The following is a 20,498-nucleotide window of genomic DNA, read 5'->3' on the forward strand; positions in this document are numbered from 1 at the left end:
GGTTGACATCTATTAGGGTGGCAGGCGTTACAGGAGGGTCATGTTTACTTGTTTTAGTGTGGTTTCTAATATATATTGGGCCTGGTTTAACCCAAGAAGGAATTGAAATTCCGGAAGCAGATTTACGACTATATTTAAATAGTCTATCATGGGGAGTCATATTAGTGGCAGTACAAAGTAATGATCTAATTGAATGAAGTGCGTCCGGTAGTATGTCTTCCCAATAAGGTAGTTTCATTTGATTAGAATGTAATGTTGTTTGAATGGCCTTCCATAAGGTACCGTTGAGTTTTTCAATCTGTCCATTACCTTCAGGATGATACCTACTTGTTTTAGAAGTAGCAATTCCTTTTTTGTGTAAAAAATCCTTTATTTCTCTTGCTAAGAAATCAGAAGCACGGTCAGTATGTATCATGTCAGGCAAACCAAAAATTGAAAAGAGTTTGTTTAGACAGTGGATAATGGTTTTGCTTGTCATATCTCTGCAAGGAAAAGCGAAAGGAAAACGGGAATACTCATCAATTAGAGTAAGTAGATATTTGTTGCCATGTATAGAAGTAGGTAGAGGGCCTTTAAAATCAAGATTTAATCGTTGAAAAGGTAATATGGCTTGAATGAGAGTCCCTCCATTGGTATTGGCGAATTTGGGTTTCAGTAATTGACAGGATGAGCAAGAGTCAGTAATATTCTTAATTTGATCCAAAGTAAAAGGGAGGTTCCTCATTCTTATAAAATGGCTAAGTCTTGAAACACCAGGATGACATAATTGTTTATGTAAATCACGAAGATCTTGTAGATTGTAAGTAAGAGCAGAGATGCGAGATAATGTGTCAGCAGCAATATTTTCAGGTCCAGGTCGATAAACTATAGTGAAATTGTATTGGGATAATTCTATACGCCAACGACATATTTTGTCATTCTTAATTTTTGATTTTCTTTTATTGTCGAATATGAAGCTGATGCTCTTCTGATCTGTGATGACTTTAAAGTGCCTGCCGAGTAGAAAATGTCGCCACTTACGGAGAGCTTCTACAATAGCGGCTGCCTCTTTTTCTACTGCATGGTGCTTAATTTCGTTAGTATTGAGAGTTCTTGAAAAAAATGCAATAGGACGACCTTCTTGATTTAGTGTTGCAGCAATGCAATAGTTACTAGCGTCCGTTTCTACTTCAAATTCTTTATTTGGATCTACCGTTATTAAAGTGGCGTCTTTTAGATCATTTTTCAATGTTTGAAAAGATTTTAATACAGATGGAGGTAGTGGAAATTCTTTGTTTTGATTTAGTAATAAAATTTTATCAGAAAAATTTTTAATGAATTTGCAGTAATAGGAAAACATTCCAACTATTCTTTTTTGAGATTTAAGATTCAGCGGAGGTGGCATTTCGAGTAATGGTTTTAGTCTTTGATAATCGGGAGCTATTTGATTATTTTCTATGGTGTAGCCGAGTAGAGTAATAGAACTAGAAGAAATTATGCTTTTATTTTCATTTAAAGTGATGTTATATTGTTTAGCAATTTTGTAGAATTTTTGAAGATTGTAATCGTGTTCTTCTTGATTTTTTCCGCATATAGTTACGTTATCAACATACACAAAGGTATCGGTTAGATTTTCTTTTTCTATAATATAGTCTATGCTCCTCTGGAAAGCACTTACTCCATTGGTGACGCCAAAAGGAAGACGAGTAAATTGAAAAAGTTTGCCACTTACTTCAAACGCAGTGAATTTACGATCAGCATGATTTATAGGTATTTGGTGATAAGCAGATTTTAGGTCGAGAGTAGAGAAGATGTTATATTGAGCGATGTCGTCTACCATCTTATTGATATTAGGCATTGGGTAAGCGTCTAGTTCCGTGAATCTATTAATGGTATCGCTGTAGTCGACTACCATTCTTTTCTTATGATTCTCATTCGAAGTTACAAGAACTTGCGCTCGCCACGGAGATATCGAAGGTTCAATTATGCCTTCTTTCAACATTCTAGCAGTCTCTTCTTTTATGAATTTGTTGGCGGCAAAAGTGTAACGTCGGGATTTTGTCGCAATAGGAGTAGTATGAGGAGAAAGATTAGAAAAGAGAGGAGGGGTGGAACGTTTATGGTAGGAAAAAAATTATTCGTGTTTATAGCTCCAATTATAAGTTTGTCTCTAGGACCGTCGAATTTAAGTGTTACTTTTTTATATTTTTTTAAAATATCTTTTCCGATTATTAAATCAATGAAAAGGTTTTCAATGATTTCAATTGTTATTCCAGAATGGGTTTTATCTTTCAGTATTAAATCCACGACAGCTTCGCCAGTTATTTTAGCATGTTGATCGGAAGCAGCCAGAGCTATAGTTTTGTTTTTAGGTATTGTGAAGAGTTTAAGTTTTTTACCAGTATTTTCATTAATGAATGTTTTTACACTGCCGGAGTCCACCATAGCGTTCACGAAGTGCCCGTTAATTTGGCATTGAGTGAATGTGACATCTTTGGAGTTAGTTCCTAGTCAGGATAGAGAAGGTGAGGGGTAGTCAGAGTCGTCATAAAGAACAGCAGTATGAGTGTTAGAAATAGAAGATTTACGCACTTTAGCCCAATGACCATTTTTTTTTTGCATTTTTTACATTCGGCGTTTCGTGCAGGACATAAATATCGAGGATGACGTGATTTTCCACAGAAAAAACAAACCCCTTTTGGATGCATATTTTCTTTAGTCACAGCTATACGATTGTAGCCCGAAGGATTATTTGTAGCTGCTACAGTAAAGTTATTTGCGTAGCTTATCGAATGCTTTTCTGCTTGTTCAAGAGATCTGGCCGTGGCATATGTGTCTTGTAAAGTCAGGATGGGTTTTTCTAACAGTCGTTGTCGGATGGACGAAGAAGAAATTCCACCGATGAAAGCTTCCCGAATGTATTGATTTTTGTTTTCTTCAGCAGAAACCGCTTCGAAGTTACATGTTTTGGCAAGCATTTCCAATTGTAGTATGAAGGCATCTATATTTTGTGTTGTTTGTTGCTTCGTCGTCATCAATCGATATCTATTATAAACAATATTTTCAGGTTTTAAATAAGCGGCGTCCAATGTTCTTAATGCACTATCGTAGTCGGTTTTATCGCTTATTAAATCGAAAACAGAGGCTGAAATACAATTGATCAAGGCAAAGAAATTATCTGAAGTGTTTTCGATTAATCCGTTATTATAATTCTGGAGGGTTAATTTCCAATGCCTATAGGATTTTTCGGAATTAGGGCATGTAGGTTCCACCTCGAATCTGTCGGGACGTAAGATTCGATCCATTATTATTTTTTTTTTTTTTTTTTTACAGTTAATAAAATTGAAGTGAATAGTATCAGTAAGTAAAGAATTGCCTTTTAGAAAGGTTTTATTAACTGTAAAATACACGTACGCTCTTGAAAGGATCGAGCGGGAAAATGAAACAGAGGGCGCTTTTATTATGAATGTCAATCCCAAGGGGGATAACTCTTAACAACAAATTAAATCATAACAATATCAAAAACAACAACATAATCACAGACATCTACCACAAACCCACAGACACTCAACAATACCTCCACTTCAAAAGCCACCATCCTAAAAACTGTCTAAAATCAATACCCTACTCCCTAGCATGTAGAGTCTGCACCATAGTAACAGACAGACACTTCCGTTCAACTAGACTGAATGAACTACAAATAACACTGCGGAAAAGAGGATATCCACTACCACTAATACAGAAAGGTATTGAACTGGCTGAAAAAATTCCAATAGACCAACTAAGAATCCCAAAAGAACACAACAAAGAACAAATTTTAGCATACGTTTCTACACACAACACAAACAACCCAGAACTATTTACACAGATAACAAAAACCTTATCCTCCTCAATCAGAACGACAAACTAAACAACATACTTAAAACAACAAAAATAATAAAAAGCAAACGCCAACCCCAAAACTTAAAACACATCCTAACTTCCTCAAAACTCGTTCCACACACTACAAAAGGGGTTAAAAAATGCAACAAACCACGATGTGGAATATGTAACATAATAATAGAAGGAAACACATACACATTCAAAAACCCAACACAAACATTCATGCACCGCATGCAACAAATCTTACATAGGCGCCACCAAAAATTTCAGCAATAGAGTCGCCTTACATAAGAGCAACATCAAAACTGCAGATAACAGACACCTCTATGTTTCAAAACACGTACACACATGCAGTGGAAACAGCTTCAAAGTAATGCCAATCTTCCAAACAGACAATTATTTTTATTTACTTACACAGGAAAAAAACTTCATCACCAGATTCACTCCTGAACTAAACAGAGCCTAATATCAACGCACAAAAACATGAAATGCAAGGCACATTCGTATGCACATCTATATACATATACACACCCACACATAAATCATAACCGAAACATTAAAACACGCGCACGCGCGTACAACCACACACAGACATAACACCCCTATTTCTAATACAACACACTGAATAATACCAACCCTACTGAACCTCGAAACCAACAACACTAGGAAACACCTAGAACCATAGTATAATATCTGTTCCAACACTTCGCTTTCCCCTCAGTCAGTGGAGGAGAAATCTCTCATGACTGAGACAACTATCATCCCTTCTATCATCCCCCTCCCATACCTATACTCCTCCAATTTGGCCACTCCCCTCTGGGGAACGAGATCTTCCCCACACTAGGAACCGATCCTGGGTCTGGCCATACCCACATGGGGAGACAAATAAATAGAAATATTAAAAAATCCCCTATATATATCTTTAAATACACCCCTCTATCTAAACAAACATAATATAAAGAATACCCGAACAGTATAAGACTGAAACGAAAAATCACAATACTAAAATATAAGAATCCAAAAAATAAATATCAAAATAGAATGAAAGCACCCCTACCCTTATTTCAGAAGAGCTGGTCCCCCCCTCCTCACACATACACATTAGTAACGACCTTGGATCACTGTCACCTTCCTAGGGAAGAAAATAACTACATAATACTATAAAACAGTACACACATTTTCAAACCAATAAAAGAAAACACACACACACATCCTACCCTAAAGGAAAAGAAAAAACACAAGCAGAAAGAGAGAGTGATAGAGAGAAACACAACATAGGAGTGACCACAGCCCAATAAAAGTGTAATAAAAATTGAACCTCCCAATGAATAGTAGACACACGTTTCCACCTCTTGAAAACACTTCAAATGAACTACGAAAATGCTATTTTTACATCTCCAACACATTTTGAAAATAATTTCTGAAGAGGACGCTTCACAGAACGTCTGAAACGCGTTAAAAACGATTTCAATGATTTAAAAACGTTATTACAATGATCTAAACATAATTCTCAATGAAAAACCAAGACACGGAATAATAAAATAATGTGAAAAAATAAACATTGTTGGTGACTACCCCCTTATTTAAATATACATCTTTCTTTCGTTGGAATTTCTTAACCCATTTTTATATATATATATATATATATATATATATATATATATATATATATATATATATATATATATATAAAGCTGAATGTCTGTGTGTATGTGTGTCTGGTCACGAATAGGCTCCTATATGGTTGACTATTTTAAAAAACTTATTACATATAATGATAGAAGATGTACCGAGGCACAGGAATGGGTATGTTTGATCCTGCAGAACGGCGGTTCATTAAAATTGTGGGGTCTGCGTTCGCGCCTGGTCCACAAAGTATGGAAATAAAAAATTTAAAAATTAAAAAAAAAAACGTTTACAAGTGTTTTTGACATAGATGTACACAAGAATACTTTGATAAGTATGTTTTAACTTAAATAGGGGTGGTATGATAAATTGTGGGGTCTGCGTTCGCGCCTGGCTTCCATAGAATGGAAATAGGGACAAACTTTAATAAAGACTTTTCATATCTATCTGCGTAAGTATACTTTGATAATTATGTTTCAGTTTGAAGAAATATGGTATAATAAAATTGTGGGGTGTTCGTTTGCACCTGATCTCCATAGAATGGAAATATGTCACAAAGTTTAAAAAGGTTTTTTAATATAGATCCACAGAATATTATGATAAGTGTTTCAGTGGGAACAGGTATGGTATAATAAATTATGGGGTTTATCTATTTTATTTTTACTTTCATCATATTTTGCTTTGGTTTTGATACCCCCAAATTCGAAGCTATCTTTTTACAACCCTTCCTTTTCATAACCTTTCATAAATCAGAGTTCATTATCTGTAGGCTGATTTTGAACCCAGTCAACGACGGGTACTTTTGCTATTATATATATATATATATATATATATATATATATATATATATATATATATATATATATATATATAGTATTGATTTCAAAAGTTTAAAAAATGCTTTGTGTGCCATCAGCTAGAATCGAAACCAAAACATTTAGCACTCCAGTCGCATTTCCTACCATTTGAGCTAACAGCAGATAGATAAGAATGATTTAAAATTAAACCAAGTTATGAATGAATTTGCGCATGCACAAAAATAATAAAAATGTGTCAGCAAGTTGAAATGAACATCTTACATTTCATCTTGCCGACATATTTCTCTATGCGTTATTTATCAATCCAAACAAAGATTTTACTCATTATAAACCATCCGTGGTGTATGATTAGTATTTCCTGTTAATTTCAGTGTCATGTCACTAGTGTTTTAAGTGTTTATCAATTAAATATTTTTACACAGACACACACATATATGCATCTACTGTTTTATTTATATAGATCAAAATATATTATTTTATTTCCAGGAAAATATCCCCCAGGATGCCTACACATTGGCTCATAGGGAGAATGGTGCACTTTCTCCTAGTAAAGTTGTAACAGATTAACAGCACTTAGCTGGATACTCCACCAGACCCGATAAATTCAAGTCCTGAAAATCAGCAAGGCCAATAAAAGACAATAATAAAAATAAACCATGAAATAATAAAATGGTCAAATGAAGAATATGAATGTTCATCACTGTTTTACTCAACGTTTGAGAAAACTTTAATTGAACTCTCGAATATCTATGTGTCTCTTACAGAAATCAAATGTTGTCCCATGAACGGATCCATAGATTTCTGAGACCTAACACAAATGAAATAAAATATATACATAAGAGAACTCTGTTAACTCCCTCTCACACAGAAATTGGTCAATCGTGATTTTAAAAAAAAGATGAAAAACTGTGGCTTCGTATTGTTTGGATTCTTTGGAATACTGTCCTCATCTTGATTGCTATAAAGTTTCGGTTGGTGTAACCTCCAGCCTTCTTCAGGTGTATCTTCTTAAATTCGAGAAACTTTCTCTGGAGCCCAGGAATCTGGATGGAATTTTGAATGGAACTTTTTATTTAATCCACGGGGGGACGCATTCTTTCATTCCGCCAGCCATGACAAGGTAGAAGTCTTAAGTAATTTGCAATTGTATTTTGAGTACTACTCACACTGAAGATTGAACCTTCAACATCCACAAGAGTGTAACTTACAACTGAATTTACCTAGTACTTTATGCGTTACGCCATGGCTTCTTGTGGATAATTCATATTCAGTATCTTGTTGAACTCGGGAATCTGCACGGTATTTTGAACGAAACTCTTCAATAGATCCACGGGGGTAGCATGCTTCCGTTTCGTCAGCCCTAACAAGGTAGAAGTCCTAAATAATTCGCAATTGTATTTTGAGGGTCGCCCATATTAAGGATTGAACCTTCAACCTCCAGAAGAGCCTTAGACCTGAGGAGTAGTGGATAAAGTATTTTGTATAATTCATTTGTAGAAGTTACATCCTTCTGGAGGTTGAAGGTTCAATCCTCAGTGCAGGCGACAATCAAAATACAATTGCGAATTACTTATGACTTCTATCCAGTCATAACTGACGAAATGAGAGCATGCTACTCATGTGGATTAAATAAAAGGTTTCGTTCAAAATTCCGTGCAGATTCTCAAACTCGTTTAAAAGACTTCCAAGTTCGTCAAGATACACTTGAGGAAGGTCGGAGGTTACATCAACTCAAACATTGTGAAAATAATACTAAAGATGGAAACAATAGGCGAGAAATCCAAATAATATGAATAATCAATCCTCATCTAAAAAATCCAGAAATATGTCAATTCGAACATATTTTTTATTTAAAAAAAATTGAAAATAAAAATTTGATTTTGCTAACAATTATATTGTTTATGTAGAAACCATCGTAATTTTTAAAAAAATAACTTGAGTGCAACTATGCGAGAGTTGTGCTAAGGCAGTGGGAGTTCTGTGGATTTGTAATGTAATTGTGGTTCAGAATAGTGGTTTCCACTGTTCGAAGTCAAAGTGACATGACGTAGATACTTTTGAAGCTTTCCCATTCAGCACTGAAGTTAAACAGAACTGAGTCATTGCATGTACACTCTACGGCATCTTCTTCTTCATGCTCCTCAAATATACCTTTAAGGACTGCAGACTTTTTAGCATGGACCATCTCCATGCCAAGACTAAAATCACAGATATTTGTCTGTGAGGTGCTCTTCGCTGATGACGCAGCCTCATCACACACTGAAGACGAACTTCAGCAGCTTATGAATCGCCTATTCCACGCCTGTAAGAGGTTTGGATTGGCTATTAGCCTGAAGAAAACAAAAGTAATGGCACAGGGAACAGAGTGCGTTGAAGGCGCCTCCATCGACAAATACAGCCTGGATGCTGTTACGGACTTCACCTATTTTGGATCTACGATCTCCAGTTCACTCTGCATCGATTCTGAGATCAACACCAGGATAGCAAAAGTAGTAGGAGTCATGTCCAAACTAAGTCAGCGATTGTGGAACAACTCTACGCTTAGTAAGAGAACCACATTGCATGTCTACCAAGCTTGCGTTCTCATTACCCTTCTTTATTGCAGTGACCTGGACCACCTACGCAAAGCATCAGAAGCAACTGAACAGCTTCCATATGAGATGCCTGAATCGCATCCTAAAGATGAGCCAACATGTGCAGCATGCAATATTCTCCAAAAGACGGCTGCGATAGTTGGGCATATCACAAGGATGGTCGTGGAACGCATCCCTAAAGCTCTTCTTTATGGTGAGATAACTAAGTGCAGAAGAAACAAAGGGTGCCCCAAACTACGCTTCTTAGATGTTTGCAAGAGGGACATGAAGCAATGCGACATCACGCTCCGCTCATGGAAAAGCTTGGCTGATAATTGCCCTGTTTGGCAACTGGCAGTACAACAGGGCATGTTCAATGCAGAAGCTTAGCATGAGGAATCAATTGCAGTGAAGGATTCAAGCAGAAGTAGCTGTCATCTACCTTTATCTGCATCAAGTGTGGCAGGGACTGGCACTCCAAAGTTGGACTGTATAGCCATATCGGCAGTGCAGATAGACAAAGAGCTACACCATCGTCTCCCGAAACAGAATCTTACTGACGATATATATATATATACACACAATTATTTTTTTACTATAATAATTAAATACCTACAGACACTAGTGTTTCATCTTTTCAGGAATCTTCAGTGCAGGGTGTCACGATTAATACCAGTCGAACGATTTGGACCCTGCAACACGAGACATCTCTGGCTCGATTAGCGAAGACCTAATCAATTCGGCTACCACTAAGCGCGTAAAATAACGTTGAATGTAAACATCTTAATTATATATATATATATATATATATATATATATATATATATATATATATGTATATATATATATATATATATATATATATTATAGCTATTTAAAAGGGAAGACTGTGTTTTTTTGTATCCATGATAAAAAAAAGGGTGGAGGGAAAACATTTGATGGAGGTTAAGAAAGAAAAAAAAATAAAACAGATAAATAATGGGGTAGAGTCGACCGACTCGGTTTCGCCCTCACTTTTCAAAAGCCGAATCGATTTTTTTTTTAATAATAATAATAATAATAATAATAATAATAATAACAATAACAATAACAATAATAATAATAATAATAATAATAATAATAACAATAACAATAACAATAATAATAATAATAATAACAATAACAATAATAATAATAATAATAATAATAACAATAACAATAATAATAATAATAATAATAATAATAATAATAACAATAATAATAATAATAATAATAATAATAATAATAACAATAATAATAATAATAATAATAATAATAACAATAACAATAATAATAATAATAATAATAGGAAACGAATTTAAACGGGGGGGGGCAACTAAAATAAAATCAAATTATCGGAGGGAAGAAAAAATGGGGGAATGACTAAAATAAATCTATCTTAATTCGAAAAGAAAAAGGGATATAGCCCGGTAAAATTTGTTCATAGAAACAAAGTCATATTTTTCCAACACAAATAAAACTTCCATCTTTAATAAAATTTGTGTTCCTCTAATTGCTGAAGTGAAGAGAAGACACATGTACGTTCCAACAACGAGTGTTTATATTATATATGTTAGACATAATATTATGCCAATGCAGGCGTTGAAATATTACTTTCCTTTCCAAGAAGACGTACCGTGATCGATCACAAACACAGCAACTATTTACTCAATTAAATTCTAAAATTCAAAAACACATTTTCTTGTGATTTTTGTTTTAATTTAAAAAAATTGTTTCAAAACAACCGACACAAATGTTTCAATCCAACAATTAATCATATTATTTGGATTTTTCAGACTTCTGTTCTCATCTTGAGTTTTATTTTCATAACATTTCGATCTTCAGAGGTATTATATCGAACTCGGGAATCTTTCTGTTGAACTCGAGAATCTAAATGGAATTTTCGGTCAGCCACGACTGAGTGGAAGCCCTATGTAATTCGAACTGGGGGTTGAACCTTCAACCACCAGAAGAAGAGTGTAATTTTTACAACTGATTTTTTAAACTTTATCCACTATGCCACAGATAATTCTAGTATGAATTATGTTAAATATGCCATTAGCAACTGGTAGTGTTTATGTGCCCCTCTCATAAACATTAACATTTCCTTCATCTTGTGGAGAGCGTCCTTGGGGTACAGGATGGCCAATATGAGTTTTTGGCATACTAATTACGACTGAACCTCCAAAGAACTACTTCCAGACACCAAGGAAAAAAATGTTTTCTCTCGCTTTCTGATCAACTTGACGTCAAACACGGCTATCTCCCCTGGAAGAGCTACTGCTCAAGAAAATACTTATGACAGCTAAACTTTATTGCTTACTAGCGGGGGTACCTGGCATTGCCCGGTTGTTTGGAGGTGTATGTGTAAGGGGGGGGGGGGTTAAAGTCAAGAATAAGCGTAGTAATAACCCAGTTTAAATAAAAATAACAAAAAACGATGGTAAACTTCTCTAACAAAATCGGCGAAATCAAAACAAAAAAAAAACAGAGAACAAACGTAAAACTTCTTTAAAACAGAAATTGGAAAAACAAAAAGGAAAAATCAGGGAAAAAATGATGACCGTGTTCGGAAAAACTAAAACAAAAAAATACAGCGAAAAGCGCAAAAAAAGTTGGCATAAATAACCTTTCGATTCGGTTAAGTCCATTTCAGTTTATTTAAGCAACTACGAAGTAAAGAAAACTCAAACCGGTATTCTTTTGTAACTGTCCCTTGTGAACGATCACATACGGTGCAAAGTGGTGGCGGGAGAAGGAAGAATTTATTAGAGAGAAAAGATTTTACTCCCTCCATTGATTTTAACTGATTTGGGCAATGAACTCTCAGCAGAAAAAAATATAGGAATCTACGATTATCGAGGAAGTGGAGAGGTAATAGGCCTAGAATAGACCTCAGATATTGTGCTGCAGTTTGTGCATATTACATTTGCATGAAATGTCTTGATTTTTAATCCTATAAAGGTCAAAATCGGAGGGGAAAATGAGTTCATTTTATATATATAGGGAAAGGGATTATTACTTCCTTCGCTGTGTCACTGTTTTTAGTTTCAACAACTTACATCCAACGTTGTAAGTTACTTAAATAAACCTATTCATTTGTTATTTATAGCAGGGCATTTTTTCTTCCATTTAACGATTTAGTACTTGTTTACATTGATGATCTTTTAAACCAACCCATTTCAGGTGAAAACATTATTATATACTTATATGTCATGGCGAAATTTGTATAAATCCCAAAAATTATATTTAAAAAATATCCAGTAGGAGATGTGCTAGATGTATTTTTAATAAAAAAACAAAAAAAAACATCCATAGTTATGCTCTGTTTAAAAATAACGGGCCCTTAATTTAAATCAATTTAACTGAAGTTATGTTAAGGGAGATAATTCAGTTTGTCATATTTAATTGCTCGCACAACTCTTCCACATTGAAACATGTGATAAAACTCGATAATTTGATAAATTCTGTTTTCACTACTTTCATTACTTCATTTTTTATCATTTTTCGAATTTATACTAATTTCGCCATGATACATAAGTACATAATGTTTTTACCTGAAATGCCTTAGTTTAAAAGATTTGCACTAGCAATAATTTCTAGAAAAAAAGTTCAGTAATAATTTAAGTTGATTATATATGATGGGCATACTCGTCACGGATCGAAGATGTTATATACCAAAAATCACATAAATTAATCTATTATTTTTTTTAATAAGAAAGTCAAATTTTATGATAAAACGAGACAGGGTCCAGGAGCCACCATTTTGTTTCAAAATCAAGGGCGACAACTAAATTCGACTACTGATACCTTTTTGTATTCAAAATAATAAAACATTTTAATACCTAAAAATCGTAAATTTTGATTTTATTAGTAAAAAACTACTTGAGAAATTTTGTGATTTTTGGAATATGGCATCTTCATTCCGTGACAAGTACATACATCATAAAGACTTGTCTGTAATTATTTTTTTTCATTAAGTGTAATTCAAAATAAGTACCGATTTTGTCATCAGTTAAAGGGAGATAATGATCAATATCTTTCTGATTCTCTCTCTTCTGACATTGAGCATGTAGTGCAATGGGGAAAAGGTGGCTGGTTAATTCTACCGCCCCAGTAGATATCTCACTGCCAATGTAATCCTCTACCTGTATAAGAACCGAGTACATCCTAATATGGAGTACTATTACCGCATCTGGGGAGGAGCTTCTCAGAGCATTCTTTCCTGCCTCAACAGGGTACAAAACCGACTTTGAAATCTGGTGGGGAACGTTCTTTTCTCCTTTCTGCAGCCTCTGTCTTATAGAAGAGACGTTGCAAGCCTCTCTCTGCTCTATCGTTATTTTCATGGCAGTTTCACTCTATGCCCCCCCACTCACGGCAAACACCCGACTAGCTACAACAACTATTAGCCTTGTCCTTACTCTCTGTCTGTGCATAAATCTAAGTGAAAATTCTATAAGCAAAGTCTTTTCCCCAAACTGCTCGTCTGTGGAACACAATACCGCGAAGTTGACTATCACATGGTCGTTTTCAAGTATAACATGAACAGGTTCATGAAGACCCGTCATCTAAAATAAATTACAAAATTTCCATTACGGTACTTATTAACCTTTTTCCTTGAGTGGCCTCTGAGCCTTGATGCGTGGTGAATATACTATATGATGTAAAAAAAAAAAGATAATCTTCCCAATTAAACTCACCTATACATGATGGATATGGATTCTTGCTCCAGATTCCTCCCATATTGCAAACGAGTAACTGTGTTTTCGTATTAGCGTATTCTTCTTGTTTGAAGGTATATCCAGGGCTACAGGAAATATTTACTGTTGACAAGAGAGCATTGGCTGCACCGACCGATTCTATTATTGTCTCGCTTGAAACAGATTTATTTAACGGTGGACAGGCTATAAAAGAAAAAGAGAAACACAAAGGGATTTAAAAAAAAAAAAAAACGATCTAAGGTTAAAAGATACAAAAAATGAAGAATTTTTTTGCAAACAAAGTCAATCTATGTTCTATGGATGTTTTTTTTCTTACCCTTAACTGGGTGTATTGTAATGAAGCGTAAGGAGCTACTGTGTTAGGGGTCAAATTTATAGGAGTAAGGTGTGTGCTCACATTACATTTAAATTTCTACAGGAGTTGGGGGGATTTTATAGGTAGAGGCTTCAAAGACAAACTTGCCATCGCCATCTGTTTAGCTATCCTGAATATTTCATTCTTCTGGTCACTTCTCCATAGTATATCTGGAAACTCAACCTCCATCTTGACTTTGCATCTTGCTCTTGTTCTTGCTGCCACCAGATAATATCATTATTCAATAAACTTTTCTCCATTTTCTCCAACGTTTCCGCTTTTCTTTCAATCTCTTCTCAACTTCCTCATCCTACCAGCATGTCACTCTAATATCTTGGTGTCCTTTTATCCGTCCACAAAGGTTTATTTGTCAGCTTCTTCCACCCTTCCATTACGTTATCTCTAATCTCATGCTTCCATTATTAGCTAGAGGAAATATCACCACAAGAAGTATTATTATTTAAACCGTAGTTGAATGGGAAAGAAAGAAAATCAGAGAAAAAAAGGCTAATTTTGTGTCCTGTCTTTATACTTTAATATATAACTAACTTCTCAAACTCGCTTTCCTGATTCATTCAAGTTAACCCGATCTAAATGGGAAAAACCATTTTTTCTACATAAAATGTTAATATATACTAAAATGACGAAACATTAAAAATATTTGTCTTAGACAAAGGCAAATAAGATATTAAATTCTTATAGAAGACTTTGAATGGTATCTAGAGGACCTACTAACAGTGATGTCTTATAGAATATTCTACAGGTTAATATAGAGTGATGAGCTGCTCCAGTCTTTTGTTGTGTAATGGATCCAACCAGGACCAACACTACTGATTCCAAAGGAGATCGCCATTGCCCCTCCTCGCCCTCAAGTATTTGGAAATAATTACAAAAAACAGAGGAAAGATGTATAAAAAAGACAGGAATAAATAACTATGAGAAAACAAAGGTATAAGAAATGGGTTTATCAGCAGAACAGTGCGAAGGAAGTTGTTCAACGGGGTAGACAAAGGAAGCTGAATGAGATTGTTAATCAGAGTTTGTAATGGTCGACGACAGTTACAGTTTACAAGTTGAGGTCAGTTGCGAGTTTGATACAGATCGTGACTTGGACCAGAAAAAACTTTAGAAGTCCGAGATAAGTTGACATCAATTGACAAAGTCAGTCTCGATAGAAAAACTAAGATATGGACGTTAGTGCTCAGAGGGTCGATAATGTCGCACACACCCAGAATGCAACACATATTTACAAAAAGTGTCAGAGTTTGTGTTTTCCTTTTGAGTTGTTTATTTTTTTTTCATATATGTACTTGCAAACCCATGCTCACCCCTTCAACAGTCGCCAAAGTGAGAGACAATGACACATCCAGAAAAGAAGGTGGAAGGAAAGAAGACAAGCGAAATAACGTTGGGGTAAGTAATCTCACATCATAACTTCTGACTTCTCCAAGATTAGCAACAAATCAAAGTCTTCTCTCTATTAACGAGACTACGTGAGGGGAAAGATATCTATATAGAATCCCACTGACGTCATCATACCCATTTTGGCCAATTGATAGAAGTTTCTGGATATCATCAGGGGAACGACAATGATTTCCAAAATAGATGCTTGGAAGGAAAAAATTCCTAACGTGATTGATTAGTAGACCATTGAACAGAGATAGCAGAAAACATATTCTATTGTCAACCCAACACAGAATCACCAACAGTAAGAAGGTGACGATAGCTAAGTGATTAACGACACAAAGTGACAACCTATGGATGCTAAGTTCGAATTAAGTTCGTTCCACATTCATGCAGAAATTAAGTGTTAGCCTCAGGAAGGATCCCTTTGACCAAATATTCAAAATGATATAGGGTTTGAAACCCAAATAATATTTCTCCGTATGGCTAAGCCACACTAGTTTATATAAAGAATGGTGCATCTCTAGTAAAATAGCATGAAGCTGGATACTCCAGTAGACTAGACGCATTTTGTCTTGATATCTGGTAGAAATAAGAGACGATTAAAATTATGTACTATAACATATTTAACTGCTTAATTAAGGGAAAGAAAATTTATGTTCTTAATTGAATAAGAATTAATTTATTTTAAAGGATGGCTCATCAAAAACTTGATTACATTGGACTTGAAAATGACCATATTATAGTCAGCTGGGAAGCAGCTCCGCAGTATTGTGTTCCTCAGACGAGCAGTACTGGATAAAACTCTGTTCATGGAAGTTTTGTTTAGATTCAGGTACAGGTGGATAGTAAGGGAAATTGTTGATAGAGTTTGTAGCGAGGGGAGGAGAACCATAAAGATAGATCCCACTTTGTCAACTAAGCTCCATTGCTGTAATATTTTGTCTCTGTGCCTGTTTCCCAAGTATTTTAATGGAATGTGCTCTGATGAACTCGTTACACTTGTGCCCCCTCAACGTTCATATCCCCGACAAACCCGCTTAGCAACAAAATATCACTCCTTCACTGCTGAGGTCCCTAAATGCCAGAAAGTTTTCTATTCTAATAGTTTCTTCCTTCGGACAGCTACACTTTGGAATCCCCTTCCTGTTACCTGTTTTCCTGGTTATACTGATATGCAGAAGTTTAAATGTAATGTAAACCAACATCTTGCTAATCTTTCCTAGGCATGATCTCAAATAGTAACCCCTTATGTCCAAGTGGCGATGTGCCTTCATATGGGTGAACATGAGCAAAGAAAAAATAAAAAAGAAAAACAAGTGAAGCTCAGGTGCAGATAGAGATAAGGGGCATTGCTGATAAAGGTTGTAAATAGACGGGTGTTTGCCATGAATGCCTTACGAGGGAGGAGAACCATAAAGTGAAACTCAGTTGGCAACGTCTTTTCTGTGAAAAAAAGTAGCAGGAAAAAAGAAAAGGAAAAAAAAGAAGTCGATTCTGTACCCTGTCCAGGCAGAAAAGGAGGTGCCATGAGTAGCTCCTCCCCAGATATGATAAAAGGACTTTTATTTAGGGCACATTTGGTTTTTATACAGGTAGAGGATTGCATCAGGAGTGAAATACCTTCTGGAAAATTTCTGAGCAGGTGTAAAATTCAGTTTCTGAAGCTTATCAAAGAATCATGCTTCCTCAAGACAAGAGCCATTCATTTCAATTAAAAAAAAAAGTGAGAATCAGTGCGTTTGTGATAAAAAGAGAGAAGCTTGTTTTAGCTGCATTAAAATTAACCTGTCACTTTTCCCCTCATTGCACCACGTGCTCAAGGTTAGAAGAGAAAGAATCAGGAAGATCTTAGTCATCGCTTGTCTTTGAGGTGTTGCCGTAGATGTTATTGTCCTCTGCATGAATGTCTATGAATGATCTAAAAATGTGATTTTGGAGATCATATTTATTTAGATTATTTATGATTTTTTTTTTCATCTTCATTTTATAATGTTACCAGTTGAAGTACTCGACTATGTCGGGTTACTCAATTTTTTCTTGAATCTTATAACCATGATTACAAGTTTAAAATATCTATCAAATATTTTTCATCTGTTTTTATTAAAAAGATTATTCATGTTTTCTTTATGATGATCGATATCGACTGGAAAATAACTTGAATAAATACAAAAATTATCTAGTGTGAGATTCGAACCCACAATGGTATGAAATCTTGAAACTGAAAGCGAACACTTTAGCCACAAGTAGCGAAAAATTTTATAAAATATTTATTTTCTGTTTTTAATTAAAAAAAAAAAGGGATAAATGTTTCCTTTTCAAACGACATATGATAATTTGACATGAGAAATATTTATTCAGTGAGCTTGGAAAGTAAAAATGTCGGAACATTTGTTTCTTGTGTTATTTTCTTTTTATTTATTTCATTTTTATTCTTTTTCACCCTAACCAAGGCACATCGTCACTTTGAATGTAAGAGGCTACTTTATGGGATCGTGTCGAGCAGGAGACTGTAAAGTGTTGACTAGCAAGATTTTTGTTCACATTATATGTAAAATTCATAGAGTTAGTACAGTAAGGGAAGCAGGAAGGGAATTCCAAAGTTTAGCAGTCCTATTTCCAAATAGTAGGGAAAAAGCTATTTGAGTAGAAGGGCTTCCAGCATCTACCGACCTCAAAATTAAAGAGGTGGGATTTTGCTGCTTGTTGGATTAGTCGTGAATATATATGTAAATAAGCACGAAAGTCATTTATTTTTACACATTTTTGATTTGGAATAAGTTTTCATAAAGGTTTAAGAATTTCTGACATCCAGAAGGATATCAAAGGGGCTGCTTTCAAATTTGCAAAATGTTTGGCTTTTAGATCAACTGTTTAACTGTGAGGTTTCAGCATACATACACACATATAAACGACCTTGCTTTATATATAGAGATGCAAAGATGATTTTGTATGAAATGTTTGAGAGATGCATTATTTTTCTCACTTATTTTTGATCCTGAAAATCGTTGTATGGTTGTTCATAAAATAAAGATGAAGAATAGAATTTACTCACATATAGAGAAAATCCCGTTGAATCCAGAAGATACATCCATCACAGAACTGGTAAAGATCAAATTGAGGATATTCGAGGTTTTTTGTAGACTATTAGTAGGACCATTTCCTGTCAGCTTAGTCATAAATGTGTTTTTATAAGAAACCTGTTGGGATGGAAAAACAAGATGATGTATTGCTTATTTGGTGTCTAATTGTAACATTTATATGTTAAATGAACGGTTCGCACACAGTCGTTTACATCAACACATACTTTTGCTCATGTACATTATACCAACGTGGTTGTTGATTTTCTGTTTAACTTAAGTTTTCCAAGGGTCTATTTAAAGAGAGAAGTTGTTCTTGGAGGTAGAGGCCATGTAACTAATTACTTATTTACTTAATTTCCTGGACTTAGTCTTAATGATTATGACACACAGGCATAGTCTCGAGGGAACATTCACTTAGATTTTTACATTACCAGAGGCATGTCGTTTTTTTTTATTCTTTTTTGTTTCTCTTTTCGAAAGCATCGTCATATCATTCCACCCATAATTCTAACACGTTTTGTCTATGAAACTAATCTTTGATCCCCGCTTCAACCACACCACCTGCAGCTGGGTCTATTTCTGTTTGCTGCCAGGTTATCCTGACATGTACTAATGTGACCCTTGCATAAAATCAAAGTAGTTAACTTAATTGCTATCTACTGGCATAGAGTTGGTTCTTTGGAATAGCTAAGCAAGTTCTTATGGTATATAGCTTGGCGTCATGGGAGAGAGTTAATTTTCGATGTAATCCTTCCTACATCTGCCTGGATGATGCAAGTCTATCGGTAGACAGCTGGAGATCTATCAAATAATAATCACGAATGACTTGCTGGGTATTCTGGCAGTATATATTTGCATCTATCTCATTAAATCCCGGGCGACGCCGGATATTCTCCTAGTATATATTTTCACCTATCTAATTAAATCCTGGACGATGCCGGGTATTCTGCTAGTATATATTTTCACCTATCTCATTAAGTTCCAGGCGACAGCAGGTATTCTGCAAGTATACATTTCCACCTATCCCACTCAATACTGGGCAATGCTAGGTATTCTTCAAGTATATATTTCCACCTCTCCCATTCAATCTTGGATGACGCCGGGTATTCTACTAGTATATATTTCCATCAATCTCATTCAATCCTGATTGACTATGGGTATTCTGCTAATATATGTTTCCACCTATCTCATCCAACTCCAGGCGACGCCTGCTTTTCAACCGGTATATATTTGTAACTAAGTCATTCAATCCTGGGCGATGCTGAATCTTCTGCTAGTATATATTTCCACCTATCTCATTCAATCCCGGGCGACGCCAGGTATTCTACTAATATATATTTCAACTAATATCATTCAATCCCGGGTGAATTCTACTTGTATATATTTTCACCAATCTTTTTAATCCCAGGCACACTGAGTATTCTACTAGTATATATTTTCACCTATCTCATTCAATCCCAAGCGACGCCAGGTAATCTGTTATCCTATTCAATACCGGGCAACAGCGGGTATTCTGCTAGTATATATTTCCACCTGTCTTATTCAATCCCTGGCGACGCCAGATATTCTGTTAGACAATATTTGCACTTATTTAATTCAGTCTGAGGCAATGCCGGGTATTCTGTTTGTATATTTTTGTGCCTATCTCATTAAATCCCGGGTGACACCAGGGATTCTGCTAGATTCAGAGTATTCTGCAAGCATATTTTTCAACTTATCTCATTTAATCCTTGGCGATGCCTGGTATTACGCTAGTATTAATTTGCACCAATCTCATTCAATCCTGGGTGGCGTCAAGTATACTACTAGTATATATTTCACTTATCTTATTCAAGCTTTCTTGAGCACGTAGTACAATGGGGAAAGGAGTGGCTGGTTACTTTTAATGCATCTAAAACCAAGCTTCTCTCTTTACATCATCAACATTCTAATCCACATTTGTCATCAATTGAAATGAATGGCTCTCGTTTTCAGGAGGCCTCAAGTTTTGACAAGCTTCTGGGCTTGACCATTACTCCTGATCTTAAATGGAACAC

General features: G+C 35.2%; 1 protein-coding gene across 1 annotated transcript in view; it reads right to left on the reverse strand.

Annotated features, from left to right (window-relative positions):
• The window catches only part of LOC145266443 (uncharacterized), a 202,355-nt gene that overhangs the window by 122,953 nt on the left and 58,904 nt on the right, over positions 1-20,498 (reverse strand). The window contains exons 5-6 of the mRNA XM_080122120.1: positions 18,435-18,579; positions 13,600-13,803 (exon numbers count right to left, since the gene is read on the reverse strand). Of these exons, the coding sequence (XP_079978246.1) occupies positions 13,600-13,803; positions 18,435-18,579 (349 nt within the window). The remainder of the gene's footprint in view (positions 1-13,599; positions 13,804-18,434; positions 18,580-20,498) is intronic.

Source organism: Euprymna scolopes, chromosome 41 (genome assembly GCF_053919585.1).
Source record: "Euprymna scolopes isolate OS-2025 chromosome 41, ASM5391958v1, whole genome shotgun sequence".
NCBI classification, from domain to species: Eukaryota; Metazoa; Mollusca; class Cephalopoda; order Sepiida; family Sepiolidae; genus Euprymna; species Euprymna scolopes.